The 26,590-nt window shown below is 36.0% G+C and overlaps 1 protein-coding gene across 1 annotated transcript in view; it reads right to left on the minus strand.

Moving 5' to 3' along the window:
• KCNK2 (potassium two pore domain channel subfamily K member 2) overlaps positions 1 to 26,590 on the minus strand; it is a gene marked incomplete at both ends in the record, with an annotated part of 107,487 nt that overhangs the window by 38,159 nt on the left and 42,738 nt on the right. The window contains one exon of the mRNA XM_081312896.1: positions 17,755 to 17,872. Coding sequence (XP_081169022.1) covers positions 17,755 to 17,872 — 118 coding nt within the window. The remainder of the gene's footprint in view (positions 1 to 17,754; positions 17,873 to 26,590) is intronic.

A 26,590-nucleotide genomic window follows, 5' to 3' on the forward strand; every position in this document is an offset into this window, starting at 1 on the left:
AATCCCAGGAGGTGAAATAAATGGTTATACATTTAAAACACAGGTGTCCTGCAGACAATGCAAAACAAATCACAATTTAAAAAAAATGTATTGTCTCTAATATTTAACTCTATACTAATTTATGTTCCAATAAGAATTTTAAAAACCTAGATATTTTGACTCTACAATGTCATGATTTGTCAGGACACCTCTAGATGTTCTTCTTTACTTCCATCATAATCTATTTTAATTAATCCAGATACAGAAAAATATAATATATAGAATTTACATTTCCTAAATATAGCAATTTGCTGGCCATATGATCACATTTAAAGGATATGGACTGTAGCATATGATAATCAAAATACAGTATTTGGTTGTCAGAAACAAACTGCTCTGCTACCAGAATCTTATTCTTTTTATATACTGACAATACAACTGAATTTTGTCTGGTTGTAAGAACACATCTTTGTTCAAAGGTCAAGGACAATTTTTTCATTAAGGAAACAGGGCCTTACTACTTCCTGTAAATCATTAAAGCACAGGAAAATTAGAGAAAGAGCAACAGTAATGGAAGACAGTAATAGTAAATTTTAATGACTTCTAAATGGCATCAATGTGTAAAGGAGAAGAGGGCAAGAAAATAAATGTTATATGGCATGATGTCATCAATCCTTAAAAGTTTAGTTATGAACGTTGCATTTTAATTACTCTGTTAAAGTAGAAAATAGTTGAAATCTGTCACTTTAAAATGCTTTTTATTTTACAGTATGAAAGCTGAAACCATTTTCACATCAAATCAGTTTTGCAATATCATCACAATTATCAATGCAATCAAAAATATGTTTACCCACGCATAATAAAAGAGGAAACACAGAATGAGGACCCAGATTGTTGGAGGCAATTAAGCTGACTTTGTAATAATGCCGCTTGGGTGTGTGTGTGAAAGCCCTAATAAGCAGGCATATACATAGAATGAAGGCTACTGCTAAGCTTGTAAGCCGCCCTGAGTCTTCGGAGAAGGGCGGGATATAAATGGAATTAAAATTGGAAAAAAATAGGGCTGTGAAGCATTTTGGATTCAAAGGCAAAAAGAGTGTGTGGGGAAATATAGGTATATCCTAGAGTAGCTCTTGTACAAGTAACTCTTGTCCTGCCACTCAATCCCTGAAAAAGATGTGGGTCAAATCATCCATTATAGCAGGTGGGAAGAAAAATTAAATGCAAGAAAATGTGATCACTGTTTCTCTATATAAGGCTTGTTCTTGAATCATAGCAGTTGTTGCATTTGCTCATCTATTGCCGATCTATAGTTTCTGCATTTCTTGTGGATCTGTTTCTCAACCTCAGCAAGTTTAAGATGGCTGGACTTCAATTCCCAGAATTCCCCAGCCAGCATGCTGGGTGGGGAACGCTGAGACTTGAAGTCCATATATTTAAAACTTGCTGCAGTTGAGAAATACTGGTTTAAATGGTTCATTCCTGTCTATATAATGAAGCCTGACACTTATTTGAAAATGGTTTGCTCAGGTTTTTACTTTTTACTTGTTTCTTTGCAGGCTGATGTAGAAATCAAATGTTCCTAAGTATTTACTGGTGTTATTGTGATCATGAATATTATCCACATAAGCTACTGTAGTTATCTGAAAATACACTTGCAGAACAATTTATCTTCACGTGAACCATATTTGGTCAATCATAAATTTGATAAGCCACCCAAGGATGTGACTCACATCCCAAAGCGGCTAACATCCCAGAGTAGAAAAACTTGCCAGAAAATGGTATCATTGATATTTTCAATGGCCAGGACCATGGTTCAAAGAAGAATCAAGTATTTGAGATTGAAGGGTGAGGAACAATATATTGAAGGTCCTCCCATGCTGTCTTCTCATGACTTCCCCAGAGCCCCATCCCCTTTTTGAGCTCTCTCGCTGGCATATAGCAAATTTTCTAAGATTATTCAAGTGCAATTAAACTGTCCATTCTGGAGTGACAGCACTTTTGATATACCACAGGAAGTGAGAACTATTTATTTTTGTTCTATTTTTATCTCTTGAAGACTCTAGCGTAGTGTATGCAGAATCCAAACTTGCAGAAAAACTAGAATATATGAGAATTAAACTTTTACCATCTTGCAAAATTCTTCCCTTGGAGGTTCACACCAGCTAAGCTGAAAAATTTGAGTAAAAATATCTATGCCAGTTTATCTCAAATACATCTTCACTAGGTGGAATGGAATTTACTTTCAGAAAAAGTCTGCTGCTGAAAACAAGTAACTGTTAAATTCCACAGAAGTGTGCATAATCCACCCTTAAGGTCTTTGGGAAAGTAGCAGGATAATAAATAAACACTCAAACATCAAAAACTATCATCATTTTTCAGAAGACAGGTCTAGAGATGCCTTGTTCTATTCATACAGTAATTCCTAATGCAAGTTTCCAGTCATGCTTAACCAGATCTCAATATACCAACATAATCTCTATGGATGAAGAACCCTACACTGTAGGACAGCTGGATTTGTCACTGGAGGCCATGCCCACCCCGGCTCCACAAAGCAAAAAAGTCATGATACGTCACGTGATGTGATCGAGTTTGACACCTGTGCTGTAGGAAAATGCTACTGTATCATTGGGGTTTATCTATCTGAAATTTATGCACTGAATTTTCCAATCCACCTTAGAATATTTCTGTCAGTTAAAGAATAGCAGTAGATACCAGAGTAATATTAACAAATTAACATAAATTGAATAATTTGAAAGACCAATTATTATGAACTTCTTTGAAAAAAATAAAACTATCATTTTGAAAACAGAACAGTAAATTTTAACGGTGATGCAAATCAGAGAGATATTCTCCAAAACAATCCCATCTCTTAGATACCACTAGCACAACAGCATATGGTTGAACTACAAATAGCTGTATAAAATAAGAGTGACAAGAATATGAGCTTCAGGGGGGCATGTTTCCTTCATTACACATCCTAAGCATCTATTATATGAAGTTAAGTGACCTGATGGCACTGCATTTACTTCAAACAAAATGACAGTGGGATAATAATTTTCCAGTGCTAAAAAGAGATTGCTGGTAAAAGGGGGGGGGAACCTGGCCCTTGTTAGACAAGAAGGAAATTTATGCTTCTCAGAAAAGTAACACAAATGTTCTTCATTAAAGAAAACAATGAACAGAGTTTATCATTTGTGCATGAAGTCTATCTAGACTTTCACTTAATTCACTATCTAAGGGTTACAAGATTGATGACACTTTATCCAATGCTTGCAGGAAAAACCTTAACCAAATTAAGCATATATACATATATATGACTTCTGTTGTATATTTATTGGTCTTTGTTTTAATAATTTTAACTTGGAAATTCCATATGTTACTAATTCACCAATTTGTGTAATAATGAGTTTATATACATCACTGATTTGGTTTAAATAAGCAGTATTTTTATGCTGAACTCTGTGCATGCAACCTGTATGCTATATACTCTGTCAATTCCTTAACCCTTTAGCTATGTGACATAAAGTATATTCTGTACCCAATAAATATTTGTGAGTTTCCTGCTATTTACTAATAATGATTCTTTACTCCTTTCCAGGCAGTCAGAACTGAAACGACTGCCAAAACAAGGCCACTGAGAAATTAGAGGGTAGTATGAGTCTATTCAAAGGATCTCTATAGTTTGCAAAAGTACAAATATGTTTTTTTTTAAAAAAGCAATGTCCCAGTGATGAGTATCATTTAGAAAAATAAAACAGAATACAGGAGTTGCATATATATCCTCTCAGAAGAGAAAAGCTAGCTAGAATACTGTCACAAGTCCCTTTTGTAGATAATAATAATTAGTACTTGTACTATTGGCTGATTCATAATGAAATGAACCGGAAATAATACCCATGTACCTTAATTACTACAATACACAAACAGCACATCTTTAGTCTTTTCCTAGTAAATGATACAACACAAGATCCTTAGCAGGAAAGGGTAAAACAGGATGTAAAGATGTAACAGAATTGTGTTTTATTAGTATCTAAATGGTTATAATAATGCAGCTGCTTCCTAAATAATGCAGCTATTTTGAGCTGCTTAAAGAGAGAAATATCTCTTCCACTCAACCTTTTCAGCATTACTATATGGTCTTCATAATACTCATGTCTATAAGATTCAGTTCCATTCTTATCACTACCACCCTTTCTCCCTACCAAATCCAGCCCCACTGAGGTCTTCTAAAGTGCTGAGCAAGCTCACTACTCCCACAGCCAAATAACTTATTCTTGTAAAGCACAAAAGTAGTCTATTTTTAAAGACTGCTTCAATTAAGGCAACGGTTTTGCAACCATCGAAACACTTAGAATGTACTTAAATTTGCACCTTTCAATAATTTGACAACTGTTCAAGACCTTGAAAATGTAGTGAAAAATTAATGATATGGGGCATAAGGTAAATGTAAATATTCTTCATGTTACCAGTCTTACTTGACCCAGCAAAACTGAAAGTTATTATTTTTCACTTCCCTTTCCATTTACCTTCAATTTAAAAGCTTTGAATTTCAATTTTTGGAGTTACGAATTGGAGGGGCAGAGGAAGAAAATAATATTTTAAATTATGTTTTGCTAAATATTTTTTTTCAGGGCATGAAAATATAACAAGGGATGTTCCAAAAATAATGTCTGAATAAAAGTTCTAAACTCAATAGAAGCATTGATCCTGAACTTTCAATCAAATGCCAGTACAATTTCAGACAAGGCTTCAAAGATATATTTTTATAAAGCTAAAATATTACTCCTCCTATTTCAGTCAGAAATATTATGAGAAGTCCACTTGCATGGGTGAGAAATTTGGAGTGGGCAGTCCAGACCATTTCCAATAGCTCTCTTTCCAGTCTGCTCACACCTGCTCCTGCCTACAAAGGAAGTTGGGCATCTCTTTTTATGCTGCCTGACAAGGAGAGGAGATCTCTGCTCTACAGCTAGCATGGAAAGCAGCATATTGGCATAAGATTTGAGCACTTCAGCTGTCATTACTTCTTAAATGTTTTTATTATAAGCTATATTGTCAGCACCTTATAAAAGTCCTATCACTGTGCCCTACTTACCACATCAGTTTGTCAATTTTGGCTGCAGTTGTTAAGTGAATCACTAACAGTTGTTAAGCATGACACCATGTGGTTGCAACTTAAAACTTACTGCTGGCTTCCTCTTTGATTTTGCTTGTCAGAACCCAACTGTGAAGGTTCAAATGGTGATCATGTGACCGTAGGGGGTGCATCGTAAATGCACACTGGCTGCCAAACTCCAAGTCATGTGAATATGGGATGCTGTAATGGCCACAACTTCAAGGAATAGTTGTAAGTTTCCTTGTTTTGTCATCATTTCAAAAGGTCACTGAACTAGTGGTTAGCAAGCAAGGATTACCTGTACTGTGGGGAAATTCTCCAGAAGATATTGTCACCCTCAAATCAGCTAATGATTTTGTTTGTATCATTTAGAATTAAATGCTTGCCTGAAAGTCACTCTAAATCCCATCATTTGGGAGGGGAAATGGCTGCTTCCTAGGTGCTATGTTTAGAGCAATAAAGGTTTGGGAAAGTGCTTGGGTTAGTCTGATGTCCATTCATTTATTTTCAAGGCATGTAAACCTTGAGCCCGTATTAAAACAGAAGGACTAGGGGTGACATGATAGCGGTGTTCTAATATCTCAGGGATTGCAACAAAGAAGAGGGTGTCAAGCTATTCTCCAAAGCGCCTGAGTGCAGGATAAGAAGCAATGGATGGAAACTAATGAAAGATAGAAGCAACCTAGAACTAAGGAGAAATTTCCTGCCAATTAGAACAATTAATCAGTGGAACGACCTGCCTCCAGAAGTTGTGAATGCTCCAACTCTGGAAGTTTTCAAGAAGAGACTGGACAACCATTTGTCTGAAATGGTATAGGGTTTCCTGCCTGAGTAGGGGGTTCAACTAGAAGACCTCCAAGGTCCCTTCCAACTCTGTTGTTGTTGTTGTTGTTGTTGTTGTTGTTGTTGTTGCTGTTGTTAAAATAACTGAGAACTGAGTTGAGTTCCCAGTTGTGCTGACAAAACCAGCATGGAAGCATGATACTCCATTAAGTCAAGAAAGAGCAAAGTTAAAAATGCTGAGAATTGAGAAAATGAGTAAAGTCTCATGTAATATTAACCTTACTGCCTCAAAAGATAGGCAGAAAGTTTAAAAAGATGATAAATTTCACAAGTCAATTCTTTGTGTCAATCTCATAAAACCTATCACTGCAATCCACAAACTTCTCTGCATTTTCCAAATAAAATTGTTAAAAGGGAAGTTGCAACATTGTATATTGACTGAAAAATCCCCCAAACCAAAAAACCCCCACAAACGCATATTGATTAAATAGCTAAGGTGCGGGCCTTGAAACCAGGAAAGTGGCTGGGTAGCCTTGGGCCAAGCACTCTGTCAGCTCAACCCAGGGTTGTTGTTTTGGGAAAATAGAAGGAAGAAGTTTTATGTATGTTCCCTGCCTTATAAAAAATAATAAACTAGGAGATAGATAAAATGATAGACAGTCAGACAGGAGAGAGAGAGAGAGAGAGAGAGAGAGAGAGAGAGAGAGAGAGAGAGAGAGAGAGAGAGAGAGAGAGAGAGAGAGAGAGAGAGAGAGAGAGAGAGAGAGAGAGGACAACAGGAGAGCCCTTGAAGTGTTTAAAAATTCCTGGGGGAAAAAATAATGACGACGATGATGATGATGATGATGATGATGATGATGATGATGATAATGATGATGATAAAAGTTGGAAGGGACCTTGGAGGTCATCTAGTCCAACCCCCTGCTCAGGCAGGAAACCCTATACTATTTCAGACAAATGCCTGTCCAATCTCTTCTTAAAAACTTCCAGTGTTGGAGAATTCACAACTTCTGGAGGCAGGTTGTTCCACTGTTTAATTATTCTGTCAGGAAGTTTCTCCTAGTTCTAGGTTGCTTCTCTCTTTGGTTAGTTTCCATCCATTGCTTCTTGTCTTGCCTTCGGGCGCTTTGGAGAATAGCTTATAAATTTAATAAATCCTAATAAATCCTAGCTTGACTCCCTCTTCTTTGTGGCAACCCCTGAGGTATTGGAACACTGCTATCATGTCCCCCCTTGTCCTTTTCTTCATTAGACTAGACATTCCCAATTCCGGCAACTGTTCCTTATATGTTTTAGTCTTCAGTCTCCTAATCATCTTTGTTGCTCTTCTCTGTACTCTTTCTAGAGTCTCAACATCTTTTTTACATTGTGGTGACCAAAACTGGATGCTGTATTCCAAGTGTGGCCTTACCAAGGCATTGTAAAGTAATATTAACACTTCATGTGATCTTGATTCTATCCGTCTATTAATGCTGCCTAGCACAGTGTTGGGTTTTTTGGCAGCTGCAGCACATGGCTGGCTCATATTTAAGTGATTGTCCACTAGGACTCCAAGATCCCTCTCACAGTTACTACTACTGAACAAGATACCTCCTAAACTATACCTGTGCAGTACTTTGGAGCCACCCAATTATTTTTCCCCCAAATGTAAGACTGCTTTGACGGTAACTAAATTACATACACAAACCTTTACAGAGTTCTAAAAATATTATTTGCAGATATGAAATAGTGCCATGCAGTCACAAGGGGTGGAAAATGACTGGATGGCACATAGTCAATCAATCAATCTGCTATGAATATGTATAGTCGAGTTTTTCATTTTCATGTATTCACCAATTTATATGACAAGGTTTCTGTTTTCCAGTGTGATGCCAGATTTATTATTGTTACTATCAGCACACATCCCAATAAATCATGGTGCTTTTTCATTTATTGTTTGGGGTCATACCTAAATAAATATTTGTGGTCTTAATTTTTATTTTAGAATTTTCTGGAATTCTTGCCATATTGCTTCCTAGTATTATTGAATCTTTTTTCATAAAGCAAAATTTCCAGTTATATTAACCACAGTAGATTTATTAAACAAATTCCTTCTATGTATTTAGTCTATTTCTTCAGTCCAGATGTATCACATCTTTCTTACCATAAGTGTCCTTGAAATAAAAGCATTTGAAAAAATTCCAAATGTTTAACAGATTTACTATTATATGTTTTTCAGATTCTTCTTCTCTTTTGTTTCCTTGTACATGGATATCTATGAACTCCATTGTCTAAGCCTGCTTCTTTTACATTTGATATGGGGCTATTAGACGTATGTGAGTTTCACATGATTCTTATAAGTTCATTACAATCTTTTTTAAACAATTTTTTAAATATTATTACAGTTGGTCATACATGTCTGCCAGATGTTTAGACTGGTTCTGGCATTTTTATCCATTTGTTGAATCTGTCCCACAGACCTGGGATACATAGATGTTGGAGTTTAAAGATATAATCATAATCGTAATAGTAAAGTTGGAAGGGACCTTGGAGGTCATCCAGTCCAACTCCTTGCTCAGGCAGGAAACCCTATACCATTTCAGACAAATGGCTGTCCAGTCTCTTCTTAAAAACTTCCAGTGTTGGAGCATTCACAGCTTCTGGAGGCAGGTTGTTCCACTGGTTAATTGTTCTAACTGTCAGGAAGTTTCTCCTTAGTTCTAGGTTGCTTCTCTCCTTGATTAGTTTCCATCCGTTGCTTCTTGTCCTGCCTTCAGGCACTTTGGAGAATAGCTTGACTTCCTCTTCTTTGTGGCAGCCCCTGAGATATTGGAACATTGCTATCATGTCACCCCTAGTCCTTCATTAAACTAGACATACCCAATTCCAGCAGCCTTTCCTTATATGTTTTAGCCTCCAGTCCCCTAATCATCTTTGTTGCTCTTCTCTGTACTCTTTCCAGAGTCTCAACTTCTTTATTACATTGTGGTGACCAAAACTGCATGCAGTATTCCAAGTGTGGCCTTACCAAGGCTTTGTAAAGTGGTATTAAGACTTCACGTGATCTTTTTCGAATCTTGCAGAAATGTCTAAGATTTCTGCTTATCTAAAGGATCATTCACAGGAAAGATATATTTCAGTTTGGAGGAGATGGATAAATTATATTCAAAACAAATATGGGACTAAAAAGTATCATTTAGCTTATGAGTAGATTTTAGTGGGATATTGTTATTGGTATGTTGTTTGTAGTTATGTTAAAAGAGAGTTAAAGCGCATTATGAATTTGGTTAATTGTATATTATGCATAATTTTTATTTAGAATATGATTATTGTAACTATAATCCTGTATTTAGCTCTGGGAAGTGGGGGGGAAGTGGGTGGGTTTGGGGTGGGAGGGATTTGGGGATATATTGTAAAATTTTGTTTTTGTAAAACTCTTTAATAAAAAAAAAGACTTCACGTGATCTTGATTCTATCCCTCTGTTAATGCAGCCTAGCACTGTGTTGGCTTTCTTGGCAGCTGCAGCATACTGCTGGCTCATATTTAAGTGATTGTCCACTAGGACTCCGAGATCCCTCTCACAGTTACTACTGAGCAAGGTACCCCCTATACTATAACTGTACATTTGGTTTTTCTTGCCTAAATGTAGAACTTTTCTTTTTTCACCATTGAATTTCATTTTGTTAGATAGTGCCCAGTGTTCAAGTCTGTCCAGATCCTCTTGTATCTTAAGCCTATCTTCTGGAGTGTTGGCTATTCCTGCCAGCTTGGTGTCATCTGCAAATTTGATGAGTTCCCCATCTATCCCCTCATCCAAATTGTTGATGAAGATGTTGAAGAGCACTGGGCCCAGAACAGAGCCCTGGGGCATCCCACTATGCTACACCAAATTTAGCTGCCTTTTGTAATTGATTAATGGTGGTGGTATTCCAATCGTGCTCCAGATGTTTTGGGATTGCACCCAAGGCACCTATCACTATTGTTATTATCTTTACTTTCTCTGGCCACATTCTTCTTCTATTTGCAAGTTTTTGTATTATCTGATTTTCTCCAGTTCTTTCTCCTTTTTTTGCTGTGTCCAGATTTATTTATTTATTTATGATTGGGACCTATATGCCGCCCTATCTCCCGAAGGACTCAGGGCGGCTAACAACAATAAAATACAATAATACAAAAGTTAAAAAGAAATTAAATTAATAGCCCCAGTAGAATAAATTAAAATTAAAATTAAGTTAAAAATTAAAAACATAATTAAAATCCCTGTCAGTCCAGGCCAGCCTGATGGAAAAGGAGTGTTTTGAGGCCGTGGCGAAAGGACCGGAGATCCGGGGCCATCTGAAGCTCAAGGTGGAGTTGGTTCCATAGGGCTGGCGCTCCCACAGAGAAGGCCCTCCCCCTGGGGGTCACCAGCCGACATTGTCTAGCCGACGGCACCCTGAGGAGGCCCTCTCTGTGTGAGCGCACTGGGCGATGGGAAGTCGTTCCCGGCAGCAGATACTGCCACATCCGCTATCTAGACTTTTTTTGTCTTATTGACAGTTGTTAAGTCTGAGGTGTTATGTGGCTTGTATTTGTCTGTTTGAATTCTAAAGTCCCAGAGCACTTTGGTTTCTTCATTTTCTATTACTTTGTCTCCTTTATGGTTCCACCAGTTCTTGCTTTTATGGAAATGGTATTTCTCACAGATATTCCAATGAATTATTGTTGCCGCTGTTTGTAATCAATGTTTGTGATCTTCTTGCAACAACTAACCACATCTTCTACTGTTGAGGTCTAACTGTATTGTTTTTTAAAGCGATTTATTATTCTTTTGAAATCCAGAGTTACTGAATATTAAATGAAACCTATGAACCCAACTTTTTTGCAATCATGTTGTTCCTCTCACTGAGGTTTTCATGTTTCAGCTAGTGTTAAATGCCACATATGTTGGATTTTATGTTCTCTTTGATAAAGCGATTTGAAAATAGGGGCACTCTGTTATTTCCTTAGGAGGAACAGATCATTCCGGTAATTCTTACCTTTACAGCTGATATATCTTCTGATAGTGTGGTCTAATTATTTCAAAAACCTAGATTGCTTCCTGAATGTGTTTGAGGGATTTCTCACATTATTTGTCAGTGATGCTATCAATGCCCTAGCACAAGGGTAGGCAACCTTGGCTCTTTTATGACTCATGGACTTCAACTCCCAGAATTCCTGAGTCAGCTGACTCAGGAATTCTGGGAGTTGAAGTCCATGAGTCATAAAATTGCCGAGGTTGCCTACCCCTGCCCTAGCAGATCTGTGTGATGAAGAAATGCCAGAAAAGTTGATACTGGTCCTTCTTGGCATAAAAAAAATATGCTTATTAATTTATGAAATGTATCCTCACATTTCTTTGTGTATCCAAATTATAGAGTAAGAATTCCATACTGTAGAAAAGAGCAACCAATAAGATAGAGGGTTGGAGCAGGTTCTCAAGAAGTAAAGTAAACAATGGTTTTTTGAGGAGAGGGAGGAGCAAAGATAGGTAAGAGATAGTTAAAAAAATTAGTGGCAGAAAAAAGCATGAGTGTTAGATTTTCATCTCAGTTTTGCCACTCTTCTGTTGAAACAAAATGCTTAGATATTAATGACTGATTGAAGGAAATACATCTTTACACAGTTCATAGTTCATCTATGGAGTTTATGGACCACACATATGAATATTGAATACCAATTCAGTTGGTTTTAAAAAAAGAATCTCAAGCAATGTGTCATAAATATTGAATATTGGGGAATGACAGAAGAAAAGGGCTATTTTTCTAAGCTTGCAAGCTCTCTAGCGCATCTGTTAAATAGCCTGTGACAGAGAGTGCTGGACTAAATGAGCTATAAACCTGATCCAGCAGGGGTCTTCTTATTCTGTTATCTAGAGGGGAAATAAAATATAAACCAAGGAACTAATGTAAATGTAATCTTAAAAAGCTACAAAGGGAGACAATTATATTAAACTTTAAATATAAATAATCACTAAGGCTGTTCACAATAGCCATTGTTATTATAGTTTATCCTCACTCAACAACCGCTCATTCAGCAATTCCTTGAAATTATAATAAATTGTAGGACACCCAGTCACACAACTGCAAATTAAGCGTTCAGTGCCAAGCTCCCAATTACACTGTTGTAGCATTCCATTTGTGGGAAAGCTAGCAGAAGGTCCCAAATAGTGACCATGTTACATTATTGCTTATAGACTTGCAGTGATTGCAGATAACAATGGCAAGAGAAGTACTGGAATTTTTGTTGCTAAATGGTGCAGTCACATGACATCACACTTTAAAACCTCCACCACTGGAAATTGCAGTACAAGTGAGAACTACATATGATATTCATCCTAACACTCATATGCTAACCAATAAAAGTATTTACGACAAATAATCTAAAAATGGGGGAAATGCTTCTAAAAAAATAAAATTCAACTCATAAGCCTTATGTGAAGGAGAATTTCTTCATAGCTGTAACTATCCCAGCAAAAATGAAGGCTTGTCTCCACAGCTTCATCTGAAATTAGCTTGGTATTTATTATTAAATGTGTGCATGCCAACTTTTTCTTTCATATAAAAAACTTTTAGGACTGTTGCTTTTATTAAAATAATTATACAGTGAAATTAAATCAGAACAATGTAACTGATCAGAGTTTCTTTCATCACCCTGAATCAATCTGACCATTGCTTTTGTTGTGGGAAATAATTATACATTCAAATTTGAGCTGTAATATTAAGGCACTTTCCTGGAAGTAAGCAGTGTACAACATTGGCATTTCTTACAAGTGAAATTAGAATACAGAATACAGAATAACATAATTGGAAGGGACCTTAGAGATCTTCTAGTCCAATCCCCTACTCAAGCGGGAGACATTATCCAATTTCAGACAAATGACTGTCCAATCTCTTCTTAAAAGCTCCAGTGATGAAGCACCCACAACCTCTGAAGGCAAGCTGTTCTGCTGATTAATTGTTGTAACTGTCAGGAAATTTATCCTTATTTCTAGGTTGGAACTCTGCTAGATTAGTTTCTGTCCATTGCTTCTTGTCCTGCCTTCAGGTGCTTTGGAAAATAGGTTGACCCCCTCTTTTTTATGGCAGCATCTTAGATATTAGAAGCATGCTATCATGCCACCTCTAGTCCTTCTTTTCATTAAACTAGGCATTCCATGCAAAGGAAAATCAATATTATGCCCTATTTATTTTAATGGGAGGATGAAGCAAGTAATTTATTCTCCCACTGAAAGTAGTAAAATGAAAGCAGTTAAATTTGGTGGCATTGTTCCTAACCAGACTTTATTTCTCATGGATTAATACAAATTTATTCACTCTACTCATCAGGGTAAGTTTCCTTCTTACAATAAAGACTCTTGTCAGACCTCAAGGATAATGCAAGCCTGCTATTTGCAAGCAGAGATAGTAAACAATTTTGTTTCATCACTGGCAGAAAATGCCACAATAGCTAGTCTTTGCTGCTGCTAATTCCCAGCAACCCAGTGAACTCCAGCTATCTACAATCCTAAACTCCTTTTAACTATTCAAGCTGTAGGTGGTAGAATTTTGCCTTTGTAAAGTTACCCAGCAAGTTAACAAATGCCACATATTTTTGCTGGACATTGCTAGCAGCACAACAGGACAGTATACAAATCCAATTAAATAAATATTCCAACTCCTGGAAGCAAATCCTTGTCCTGTTTTCAAGAAGTTCAGGAGTGAGTTGTTTGGGCCATTTTGTGTTTTTCTCTTTGGATACAGCAATTTGATTCTGCAGCTCCTCAGATTTGCAAAACAGACCTCAGACCTCTTTAGAAGAGTGTTTGAAAATCCTTTAACTCAGGGGTCCCCAAACCCGGTCCATAGACCGGCACTGGGCCGTGGCATACCAGCAGCCGCAGAAACAAGTGAAGCCCCATCCGCTGGATGCAGGTAGCACATGAAACCACGGTCCCTCTGAGCGTGGAAAAATCTTTCTCCACAGAACCTGTCCCTGGTGCCCCAAAGGTTAGGGGCCTCTGCTTTAACTATCCAGGAACATGGACTCTTATGAGTGGCCAGATTAGGAGAATTAAGTGCACTTTTTTCCCCCTTCTTGCCTTTTACTTATCAGTTGCTGCCCAAGACTGACACTCTGGCTCAAAATAAAGAGCAAGGCTGCCCTATTTCCAGCTCACTTTTTTTGCCATTACTATTGACAACAGGAATTATTTTCAGAGATTAGAAACAGGATTTCAGGACAAATAGCTTGAACCTGCTCATAACCGCTACAGTTATTTGTTTTTAAAAAATATTTGTTAAGATTAAAAAAGGGATAAAATTATTAATATTAACAAAAAACAATTGCATATCACTAAAAAGGAAAACAATATAACTAATAAAATTGTACAATATGTATCCAGTAGACGTTGTATAATCGTATTTCACTGGGTGTTAGAAAGGTTTGACATACTTTTTTCTTTTCGTGCAACATGCATGGTTAAACTTTGCTATTCCTACACAGGCCTCCATGGAACAGGGAGAGACTGTGTATTACATAGTTAATATCTAGCTGAAAAGAACATTTCAACACAGACTTCTCTGGTTATAATAAAATTATGTCAGCAATAACAGAGTTAATAGTACAATTCCCCATTGTTCAGCTGAATCAATAAACTACATACAGTAACAAGATAGAAAATGTTCCGACTTCAGAAGCAAAGGCTTATGCCTGCAGGGGACATACACTGGAGAAAGAAACATTATTTACAATAAAAATTTTGTTCGAGCTCAGAGACCAAGCCCTTAATCACAAATGTGAATCTACAAGGATTTACTTTAGTCTGCTAAGTGCTAGCTCAAGACTGTCATCAAATATGGCATATTTTCAGAATGTCAATAGTTGCTATCTTTTCACTTTCAGAAAATAAAGCAGTTTTGCTTGACATTATAATATGACACCAAAAGAATGCAGGAGATTTTGATATTTGTATAGGTCAGTTGCTCCCCTTGCACAGAAGCAGGAACAATCTTAAACAAATATTATTTCATAAAATACCAAAGGCTATTCATGTCATATTCAAAGCAACTGATGCTCACCATAAGTGACAATGGAATATAAAAATGGATTAGGCAAGCCAAGGATAAAATTGGAGATTATACCATTTTTCTCCTAATCTTTATACTTTCCAGAAATTTTTGACCAGGGACTCCATCATCCACACCCAACAGAACCACACGGTACTGTGAGATGAGTAAATTATATAAAGAGGATATCGTGAAGGAGAATATAAAATAACATTTATTTTTAAATAACTGTCAATATTGTTTAAGTGAAATAAAAATATTTTTCATAACATTTTATCTGACATTCTGCTCCCTTATAACTTAGAATTCAATATGACTTCCCCCCCACTTCCTGGCCATGTACGCTTCTTTTTTATATACAGCAATTTCTATGACTGCAGGTGCATTGAATAGCAACCTGAAAAATATTATGACCAGACATGTATCCATCTTTCATGTTGTTCACAGAAAATATTTATTAGAGAATAGGGCAGATCATGAGAGAATAAAATAGTAATGTATTGACTTTAATGTAAAGAATCACAATGACTGTTTCTGAAAGGAAGATTTTCCATCTCTGTCATGTCAGTCAGTCTGATCTGCATTTTTGACATGAGGTGTCCATATATAAAGCTGTGATTCTCAACCTTGGCAACTTTAAGATAAACTTCGACACCCAGAATTTCCCAGTCAGCCATCCTGGCTGGGGAATTCTGAGAGTTCAAGTCCACAGATCCTAAAACTGCTAAAGCTGAGAGACACTAGTGTAGAGTATTGAAAATACAAAGAACTCAAGCCATTGTAATTCAGTTTAAAAAAATCATGTAAAGAGGCAGTATTACACACACACAAACACACACACACACACACACACACAGAGTACTGCTGGGGCCTTTGGAACATCTCACCACTGAGGTAAGATTAGCTCCCACCCTCCTGACCTTCCATAAGGTTCTGCCAGTTGGTCTGAGGCCTCAAGAGGGGGGGGTACCATGTTGGAGGTGGTTGATGGACTAATAGATCCCACCTCACCCCCTGGGCACCTTGCTTGCTGTCCTCCCATTTTTAATCATAATTTTGTATTCTTTTAATCATAATTTTGTAGTCCTATGGTTATGATTGCATCCCTTTTAATGTTGCAAGCTGCCCAGAGTTGCCTTGTGGTGAGATGGGCAGCAAATAAATTTAATAATACAGTATATATTGTAGGCTCAGCAAAATATAATCTTCAAAAATAATTCTACAGAAAACAGTAGAATAACTGAACTCACAGAACTGCTCAGTCAAAACCAAATGCCAGTAGTAAATGCCAGTCATCAATGGTAGCACTCTAAAACAACATCAGTGTAATTCCCTGACAAGTAAAGTTGAACACTTTGTTTTAATATTTCAAACAAGTGTTTTTTGTTTGATGGTTGTTTTTAAAATCATTTTGATACATCACTTTGGTTAAGCAAATATTTATTCTAGTTCAGAAATGAATTAGTATACATTAGAAGAAAAAGAATCAGTGCCATTTACAATAAAAAAATTCCTCTTTCCAATACATGACTTACATATGTACATTTCTTTTCTTTTTTGGTGGGGTGGTTACAAATGCTTGTTTATTAAATACATTGAGACTTTTTTTAGAAAGGAAGTTTAGGGTTATTGAAAATAATGATAGGCATTCTTAAATTTATGAACTTCTCAATCAAGACAAGTTTAAACTGTCTACTCTACGGCAACTTTTCTCAACCTAATGTCCTTCAATTTTGTCACAATTGTTGCAGTTGTAGTACAAGCTATCTGAGGTGCACAGGCTGAGAAAGGCTGTCTTACAGGCTCATCACAGAACAATTAAAACTTGCTGAATTCTCCCTGTGCAACAAGGTAATATGATAAAATTTAACAGTATATATACACATTTTGACACAGTTAGCAGAATATCTCTTTTTAACCACTTTCCCATACATTTCAACAATACAATAGTTTCTCACAGAGATACTAATTTTTGTATATATAAGTTCCATTCCATTCTTATTTTGCTGCTCAATCCAAAGACCTCTGAAAGGCAAAATGTGATGAGAATTGGAGGAATGACTGGTCCAATCTCACACTTCCTTTCTCAGATAATCTTAGATTGGAGAAAGAGGAAGAGGATCCTCTTAGCCTTTCTACTCTGACTGAAGATAATGTGTGGAACATGCTTTCATAGTGAAAAAGATGGGATGGGATCTACCACCCCAATATCATCTGACTCTCATTAAGTAAATTTATGTGTGAGAGAAAAGTAAATGATGCCTATGATGGCATACTGATGTCAAACAGTAAGACATTTAAGCAATATAATGCATTTATAGCATTTAGTTTGGCATGGTGCAGCTATTCATGTAGCACTTGCATTAAAATATGTGTACCATATAGTAGAAAGAATGTTGTTCATAAACTATGCAACTCACCCAATACCTAATAAAATACCAGGTGATTTATATTTACATTGATGCTCATTATATTTACATGTTTAACATTTAAAGAAATTTTCCAACTAGATTAACTTTACAAAGACCTCAATTAAAACATGAGAATAAGTGTATGAAATTAAGGCAGTCATTGCTAAACAAACAAAATCAATCTAAAAACCAAGGCTTCCATTAGGAAAAATCTAAACTAAAAATAATCTAAACCTTGCACTTAAAAAGTTTTTGATTATTTATACTTGGCTTGTAAATACTTAACCAACATTTCCTTACTGAAAACAGGACAATTAAAAAAGACAAAGTTCCCAAATAAGAATATATAAACATATACTTTAGCTAAATTTAATTTGGGTCATCAATGTTCAAATAGAATAATAAATTGTGTCCTACCTATGGTGGTAATAACAGTCCCCGCAAAGAAGAAGGAACTTCCCAAATCCCAGTGACTGACTTGATTTGGCATATTTCCTTTAGGATTGACTCCTGCATTTATTGCTGCCACAACTTGCTGAAAATTTAAAGACATTTTCTCAGTATTTATGAAATATAAACAAAGATATTAGAACATACTATTCCATATACTTGTGAAAGTAATCTGCCTGTGAGATTTAAAAAACAAAAAACAGCCAAAAAAGTGGTGGGGGACATCTTACAGTACATTGAAACTCCTTCAGTTCCAAGAATCTGTGATCTAAGTCTGAAATATAATTAAATGAAAATTATTGAACTCGCTGAGAGATAGCAACTTGAATTGAATCTCCTGAGTGTTAATCTTTTACTTTAAGCAATTTAGCACACTAGCTTTTCAATATTCTGTAATTGGTATATCATTTTGAATCAGCAATCATTTTAGGATTAGTAAATCTTAATCTTATCACAAAACCATGGATTAAAAATTAAAATCCTGACATCAACGGTTTCAATCCTGAAATAAGCAATAAAATCAATAACCACCTGCACACTAAATTTTATTCATGTGCTGAATTTATGAATAATCATGAATAAGATAACACATCAGCTGTGATATAACTTATAGAGAAGTTAATAAAACAGAAACTATTGTGGTTTTATGTATCAGATAATCATTCCCCTATTCAAATTATGAATGTTCAGAGAAAAGATTAATAATTGTAACAATCAGCATAGATGCTGAAGGATTCTATCCCAATAAAAATACTTTGCCTTATTTTTCGCAAATAATGCAGTTGAAAAGTATTCTAAAAATAACTTTGACCTGCTAACATGTACTGTATGTTAATATGAGGTGTCCTTTGTGCTCTCTGAGCTTACATGTTTACTTGCAGATGTTTCATTACCCTAACTAGGTAACATCATCAGTGCTAATCATACTCGTTAATACCTACACATTCTGAATAATACATAATAAAGCACTATGACACTAGCCCCTAATAATTAAAATATATATTTGAGGACTTGTTTTGCTACGGTCAGAAACAGCGTTTCTCAACTTTGTTGACGTTAAGATGTGTGGACTTCAACTCCTAAAATTCACCAGTCAGCATGCTAGGGAATTCTGGGAACTAAAATCCACACATTTTAAAGTTGCTAAGATTGAAAAACATTGTGTTAAAAGAATACTTAGCATGTTTACTCAAACGTTCCTTAAAAGAATGAGCTTTAATTCTGGGCTAAGGATTTACAATATTGTTCTGGCAGAAGGGTGGGATAGAAGAACACAGGCATCAATGCCTTTTACTGTTTTATTATCACATAAGTATTGGTGTTTGCTTGCTGATGCAAATCTTTACTTTGTAAGCAGATATTTTACAATCTAAAAGTTTTACATGTTATTTTAATGAATCACTATTTCCATCTTAGTAAATGCCCTTTTTATGTTAAATCCCATAGACCTGGTTTTAGCAGAACAGATTTCAAAGTAAGTGCACACTGACATACAATCATGGAGACTGGACAGGCTTTTGTCTGAAATGGTATAGGGTTTCCTGCCTGAGCAGGGGGTTGGACTAATGACCTCCAAGGTCCTTCCAATTTTATTATTATTATTATTCATGTTCCTTCTAGAAGATGGCAATGACGAACAACTTTTATACTGTTGCAAATAAAATCTGTAAATATATCCCTATAATTACCTGACATCAGGCTCAATCTGAGAGAGTCAACGATTTTTCATCCTAAAAGACTGGGATCATACACTTGGAAAGAAGCCACTGTTTGACCACAAGATCTACTCACTTCAGTTAAAATGATTAACTTCTGACCACAGACCCTATGTACCCAAACTTTTTATAGTCTCACTGGACTTCAACTCATGCGGGCTGGGAATTCTAGGAGTTAAAGTCCACACATTTTCAAGCTGTCAAGGTTGAGAAATACTGCTCTATAGTCTGCCCAAATTACATTGTTAAAGTGCAGGAGCATACAGTTTGTAGTACCGTCAAAAGTCTCCATCTTGGCATTGTAGTCAGCTGTGTACAAGATAACTGTGCAACTTCCTTTATCAGCTGGCAAGTTCACACAGAAAGATGTTAAAGAAAACAGTCTGGCTTTTCTAGACTGTGCAGTGCACATTAAGGAAGACAGAAAAGCCTTAATACTGAGGCTTACAGAAAGCCCCCCACACACAGATCAGTATTTATATTTTGATTTTCACAACCCACTGGAGCACAAAATGGGAGTGATCAAAACCCTACACCCCTGGACTGAAAGTTTGCCAACCAGTAAAGAAGGAAAAGAAAAATAATTAAAATATGTCAAGGAATCCCTCAGAACTTCTGGTTATCCTAACTGGGCCTTCATCAAATCCAGAAAAAGATCCAGCAGGAGCTCCCCCATTACAGACCAAGAACAGAACAACAAACATGGCAACATTGTCATTCTAAACATTGCAGGAATATTTGAAAAGCTCAGGAGAATTTCTCAACCAACACAACATACATTTATACTTCAAACCCAAGAACATACTAAAACATAAGCTTGTCCACCCCAAAGATATAACACCTAGACAAGAACTGAGCAATGTGACATGTGCAATACAATGCACTGAGACATGTGCAGATCTGTACATTGGTGAAACAAAACAACCACTTCACAAGAGCACGGCACAACCTAGGAGATGAAACTCATCAGGACAAGATTCACCTGTCCATCTGCATTTGAAAGACAAAGGTCACTCTTTTGAAGATGGCAAAGTCCATATTTTGGTTTGAAAGATGAGTAAAAGAGGCCATTTATGTTAACACTGAGCAGACCCCACCTCTCTCCAGTCTACAACACAGCTCTTGCAACAATGCCAAGAAGATTCCACAACCAATTGCACCCTGAGGGGAAAGACTGACCCTCAAGTGGTCTCAAGAGCTCTCACAGAGAGTGCTAATCCCTCCCACCATCGTCAGCATCACAACTGTTCTTCTTCATCAAGGAAAAGTTGTCTTTTGAAAAAAGCACTTTCGAGATGACAACATTAATGATAGTAATTTTCAGATTTGCGCCTATCATCTTAAAATGAAGTTAGATTGTTGGTGTTCTTGTAAGGCCTATTTCAAAATACAGTCATGGTCTGATGGAACAGGAAGGGGTGTTTTTTGGAACCACCTGTACTCAATAAAGTGTTGTTCTCCTAGTGCAGGGGCAGGCAACCTCGGCTCTTTTATGACTCATGGACTTCAACTCCCAGAATTCTAGGAGTTGAAGTCCTTGAGTCATAAAAGAGCCGAGGTTGCTTGCCCTTGTCCTAGTGCATCCTTATAGAAACATATTAAAATCAAACTGCAATGGCTTAAGGATGGATCAGTGAGGAGTCACCAGTTCTGAAATGTTTTTTTCCCCTGATCAGCATTTTGTGTTATTATATGTTGTTACTATATTGTTTTATCAGGTTTGGATATTATACAACACTTACAATCACAGTCAGCTGAGGTGATAAATAAAACCAGTAAATAAACGAACTTATTGAGGGTTTTTCTTTTCTTTGACAGTCCAGTATTATCTTAAAATATAAGAACACTTAGAGAAACTAATTAGCAAGGCATTCTATAGACTAGTTTCAGCCAGAGGAGCATAACTTACTTCATAATATTAGGAACAAAAATGGATGAGGGGATACGTATTCATATGATATGGTCAAATTAATCTTCCATATTAACATTAGATTGTTAATAAGACAATGCAAAAGTCATTACAAGTTAAGGAGATGGAGCAGGGAGGGGGAAGGGGGGTTTTTTAAAAGGAAAACTGTATTTTAAAACTTTTCAATAAAAAAAAACTCATTTCTATGAAGAAATCTAAATTTATCAAATCTGAGGCATAGCAAATAAGTTCATGGTTCAATATTGGAAAAATAGGGCTATTCCAGATTTAGGGTCTCAGAATGTGTCTGCTTTCCATTTATAAGTAGGGCCTTAATGGACATAACAGATGAGCTGAATGACATTTTCGTACTGTCAAGGGTTAATATTTTTTATTGAAAATTAAGCAGAGTTATATTTAATACAAGATATTGGGAAAGGGGTATTTTATGCAAGTTTTTTTCCTAATTTTATATTCTTTTTTCTGTTTTATATATTAGAGCAGCTTTTTAATTGTTTCATTCCTTAATTCAATCCCTCTGGTATATAGTAATATTAACCACATCATCACTTTGACTGATACATATTTGCCCAGTTTTTATAAATATTATATAATTAGACCAGAGTAATTTATCGATTGTTACATTTGTATGATGGCACATTTATGACTGGTGGATATTTCCATATAAACACATGTTATAGCATTAGTTATATATTACAGTCATTTCATATGGAACATTATATGTGACAATTGCTATAAAACTACTCAATTCATTCTGGCATGACACAAGAGGATTAATTTAATGTATTTACATTTACCTAACATTTATCTTTGGAATCCCAACATCCCTGGGAAAGTAGACTACATAAATAAGATCAGTACATATGTTTTTCTTCCTGTTATTTAAGTAAAACTGCATGCTGAACTTTTCCCCAAATTGAAACGTATCAGCTATAAGTTATATTGGGTACAAACAACACTGGGATTCTAGAAGTTGAAAAGGTTGAAATCTGAACATGTGCTATAGATATGTAATGTTAAAAAAAACTCACCTAAAAGAAAAGGCACCATGAATCCCATAGCAGACCAGAGAGATTACAAGAGACTCAACAAGATGGAACTTGCTCAGAAATAATCCCACAGAGAGGGCCTCCTCAGGGTACCTCCGGTCAGAGAATGTCGGCTGGTGGCCCCCAGGGGGAGGGCCTTCTCTGTGGGCGCTCCGGCTTTATGGAACCAACTGCCGGTTGAGCTCCGGACGGCACCGGACCTTCGCTCCTTCCGGCGCGGTCTGAAGACCCATTTATTTGAACAAGCTGGCCTGGCCTGATGGGGGGCGTCAGGGTTTTTAATGGGTTTTTATACTGCTACTGTTTTTATCTGGGCAATTGTTTAATTCTTTTTTAATTTTTGTATTTTCTATTTATATATGCCCTGTTCACCGCCCTGAGTCCTTCGGGAGAAGGGCGGTATATAAATTTAATAAAATAAATAAATAAATAAATAAATGCTAGATTCAATTTCTAGATGATACAATGGATTACTTTGCATAAATCACAATTGTGATACATTTTAACAAAAATATTTCCAGATATATAACACTATAAGAAATGAGGTGGGAAAAATATCAATAGGCATCAAAATGTTAAGAAAATTTAACAAAATAAGTTATGCAAGAACATTCCCAATGCATTGCACTCTTCTTTTCTCTTAGTGGCAGTCATCTGTAGCAAATTTTTACATACTGGAACTTCTTAAAATACAAAAAGTGGGAGGGACAGCTTTTGCTTCTAATCACATTTTGTTTGAAACTGGCATTTAAAAAAAAATACAATTAACCAGATATGCATTTCTTTATGTTTATATGTTATCATTTTAGCCATTGTCTGTCCACTGCAGAATGAAGGCCTCTTCTGTATGCTTCCAACCAATACGGTCCTGAGCTTTCTTTTGTCAGTTGGGCTCACAATATTTGCTGATGTTGTCAATCCATCTTGCTTTAGAACTCTTTGTGGCTGCTTTTTATCAAGTGAGATCCATTCTGACTACCTTGGTCCATCTGCTATCAGTTCTTCTTGCTATGTGACCATTTCCTTTTCAATTCTTTTACTCTCTAGATGATATCGTATACTTTCATTTGTTCTCTAATCCATGTGCAGGTCTTTCTATCTTGTCTTGTAATGCCGAGCACATATCTTTCCATGGCTCTTTGCGCCAAGAATATTGAGAACATTAAATGATGCACAGCCAAAGGAGCAGGCAGGGTTCAGAAGTGGCTATAGCACAATGGATCACATCCAGGTTGTCCAGCAAGTCATTGAAAGGCACAACGAATATACCATGCCCCTGTGCATGGCTTTCATTGACTACAAAAAGGTGTTTGACTCAGTATTCCAGCAAGCAATAATTAAGGCATTGCTCAACCAAGGAATAGACACTGCTTACTAGTAGTAAATTGTAGTAAACTTATTACAATTAATATATGAAAAAACAATGGCAACAATTTGCCTTAATGATCTTAAAGTGGAAATCAACATAGAACGAGGAGTACAAAACAATATCACCTATCCTTTTCTAAACCTGCCTTGAAGAAGTTTATATGTATTTATTGCATTTATATTTATATACTGCCAGAATTCAAAGATCATAGTTCAATAATTAGGCAGGCAGGGCCTATCAACTTCCAAAGGATCAATGGAATAATTGCTTTTTCGAAGAGAACCAAGATTATTTCTGAGATGGAGGCTATTTTATAATGCCAGATCACCAATGAAAAACATCCTTCCATATCCCCACCAACCTCACCTCCTCTGCCTTAAGAATTTGTAGTTTTTTCATTCAGGATGTTTATATCAGACAAAGTTTCTACTTGGAGAAGGCAGCTCTCCATGAAAGCTAGGAGCTGATGTATTTAAGGCTTTAAAAGGCAAACTTTTAAGTAGAAGACCTACTGATAACCAATGCAGTAGCTGTAGATAATAACTGACTGTGACGAGTCTCACCTATAAGCATGCACGTCTGCATCAGTTGCAACTTCTAAAACAGTCCCAGGTAAATTACAGGGCAATAGCATATAAGGGCATGAGCTACCATTGCCAAATTCTCTTCTTTTAAATGGCAGAGGATCCTATCCACTTTTTCAAAGTCCACAAGCTGGAATGAATGCCAGAAATAGATGCAGAACATTGCCCAGACATCACTATTGAGACTACCTATGGTGAGTCAAGATTTTAGCAACTTTGAGTGACTCTATTACCAAAATAATCACAGAGAACAGGTGGCAGATGATCCTATTAAGCCTTCCAGAAGGGAATGAATAATCTTAAACAGGGCCACCAGAACAATAAAGGCAGAGAAGTAAGAATATGCTAGCATCCTTTATGCTAATGGTTTAGGCTGCAAATTTTAATGTTAATATTTTTGCATTGTATGGTTGCAATTAATTTCAAAGTTATATTTCCACAACTTGGGAAGTATTGTGATATTGTATACAGAATAACAGAAAAATGATAAATATAAGAGCATGTACTATGTGTATTCCTAATATTAAATTACTTAATAGTCAATCCAATGCATTCCTAATCTACTCAGCATATATTCAATTGCATATTTCTAGGCTTGAAGTCTTACTGTTTTGTTAAACTAAACATAACGTAAGGTCTCATCAGCTACTCAGATTTATTGGTTTGCTTTTTGCTGAAGTTGTATTACCATATGATTAGAGGGCATCTGCTCTTAAAATAAACTTTGTCTTATCATTTCTGATGTCTATTTTTTGTGTAGGGATGTATACTTGTTTTCTTTGGGTTTTTTAATGTGCTTTATTTTTGCATGGGGAAGCTTTGTGGCAGTTAACCACCCATCTTAAATGAGAAGAAAGGGAAGCCCCTCAGTAAGAGTAAGGATGTGCTGTGGGAATAGGTAAAATGATAGTATCTGGTAAGAATGGATGGATCAGTTCATTCAAGATCCGTCTCTGTCTTGCATGGATTCATCAATCTATTTCCTCCATTAATGCATTAATTAATTTATTTTCAGAGGAAGTGTTCCTGTGAAACTTTGGGTTCACATGAGAGGAAGAATTGTAGACCAAATAAATAAATTTGTAAAACTTGCTTTATTTTTAAAAAGTGTATCCTGACATACACATCTTAAACAATGCTTTTTTACTTATATTTTACTGTAGATTGTACCCCCACATTAAAAGAATAATTTAAGTCACTTAGTGACTTAAGTTTAATGACTTTAAGTTATTTTAGAACAGCTGCCATCTAGTACACAAATTAATCCAGGAAATAAAAAAACTATAAAATAGTCAAACTTCCCAAGCATCACTTACGTGTGTTATAAAATATTTCATTTTAGGTAAAGTTATAATAACTAATATCCATAGTATTTATTTCAGTATAATTGTAAAAGACAAAAAGGTATTAGCTAAAGAGTGGTTTATTAATCAAATTGTATGACAAAATGATATTGTACATTCTTTTAGCAATTGAAAATGGATTTATGTTTCATTTAGCAAAACTGATGGCTTCATATCAGATGTTTCATTTTTTGGTGGCAACATTTCTGATCCCAATCTTCCTACTGAGTAGAAGTATGAGTATCATAATGCATTAGATCAATACCACAATATAAGATAAATTGTGTTTTATTACAGGGCTCCAATACTGCATTATCCAGGCCTTACAGGTCACTATCCACATCTTTTGAAGCAGCATATCTACCTATTTGGAAATGAAAATTATTCATGCAACTCTGCATCACTTTGGATCCATTGCATGACATTCTATTTTAATTATGAGATTTTACAATTGTATTTTGCCACTGGATGTATAACATTTGATAGCCCATTAAACTATTTAATTTCCGATATATGTGACAATATGATTGATCGCCATGTTAACATGACGCTTCTTGGGGATCTCATGTGGTGTCAAATTTCTTGTAGCCTTAAATGGTCAACTCCTTAAGCTCTTCATATTTCTTGATATCAAAACAATATTCTGGCCTAACTCATTCCATGCTAACTAACCACCTACATTAGTGTTAAATCATGATTCAGTTGGTGGATCCAGCATAATTGGCTTGTTGTCACCATACATTTTATTAGCGTACTGTGCAAAGCAGTCTGTGCCCTTGAGACAAAACAAAGATACAACTAGCAAGAAAACAT

Source organism: Vipera berus, assembly GCF_964194415.1.
Source record: "Vipera berus genome assembly, chromosome: 1".
NCBI lineage: Eukaryota > Metazoa > Chordata > Lepidosauria > Squamata > Viperidae > Vipera > Vipera berus.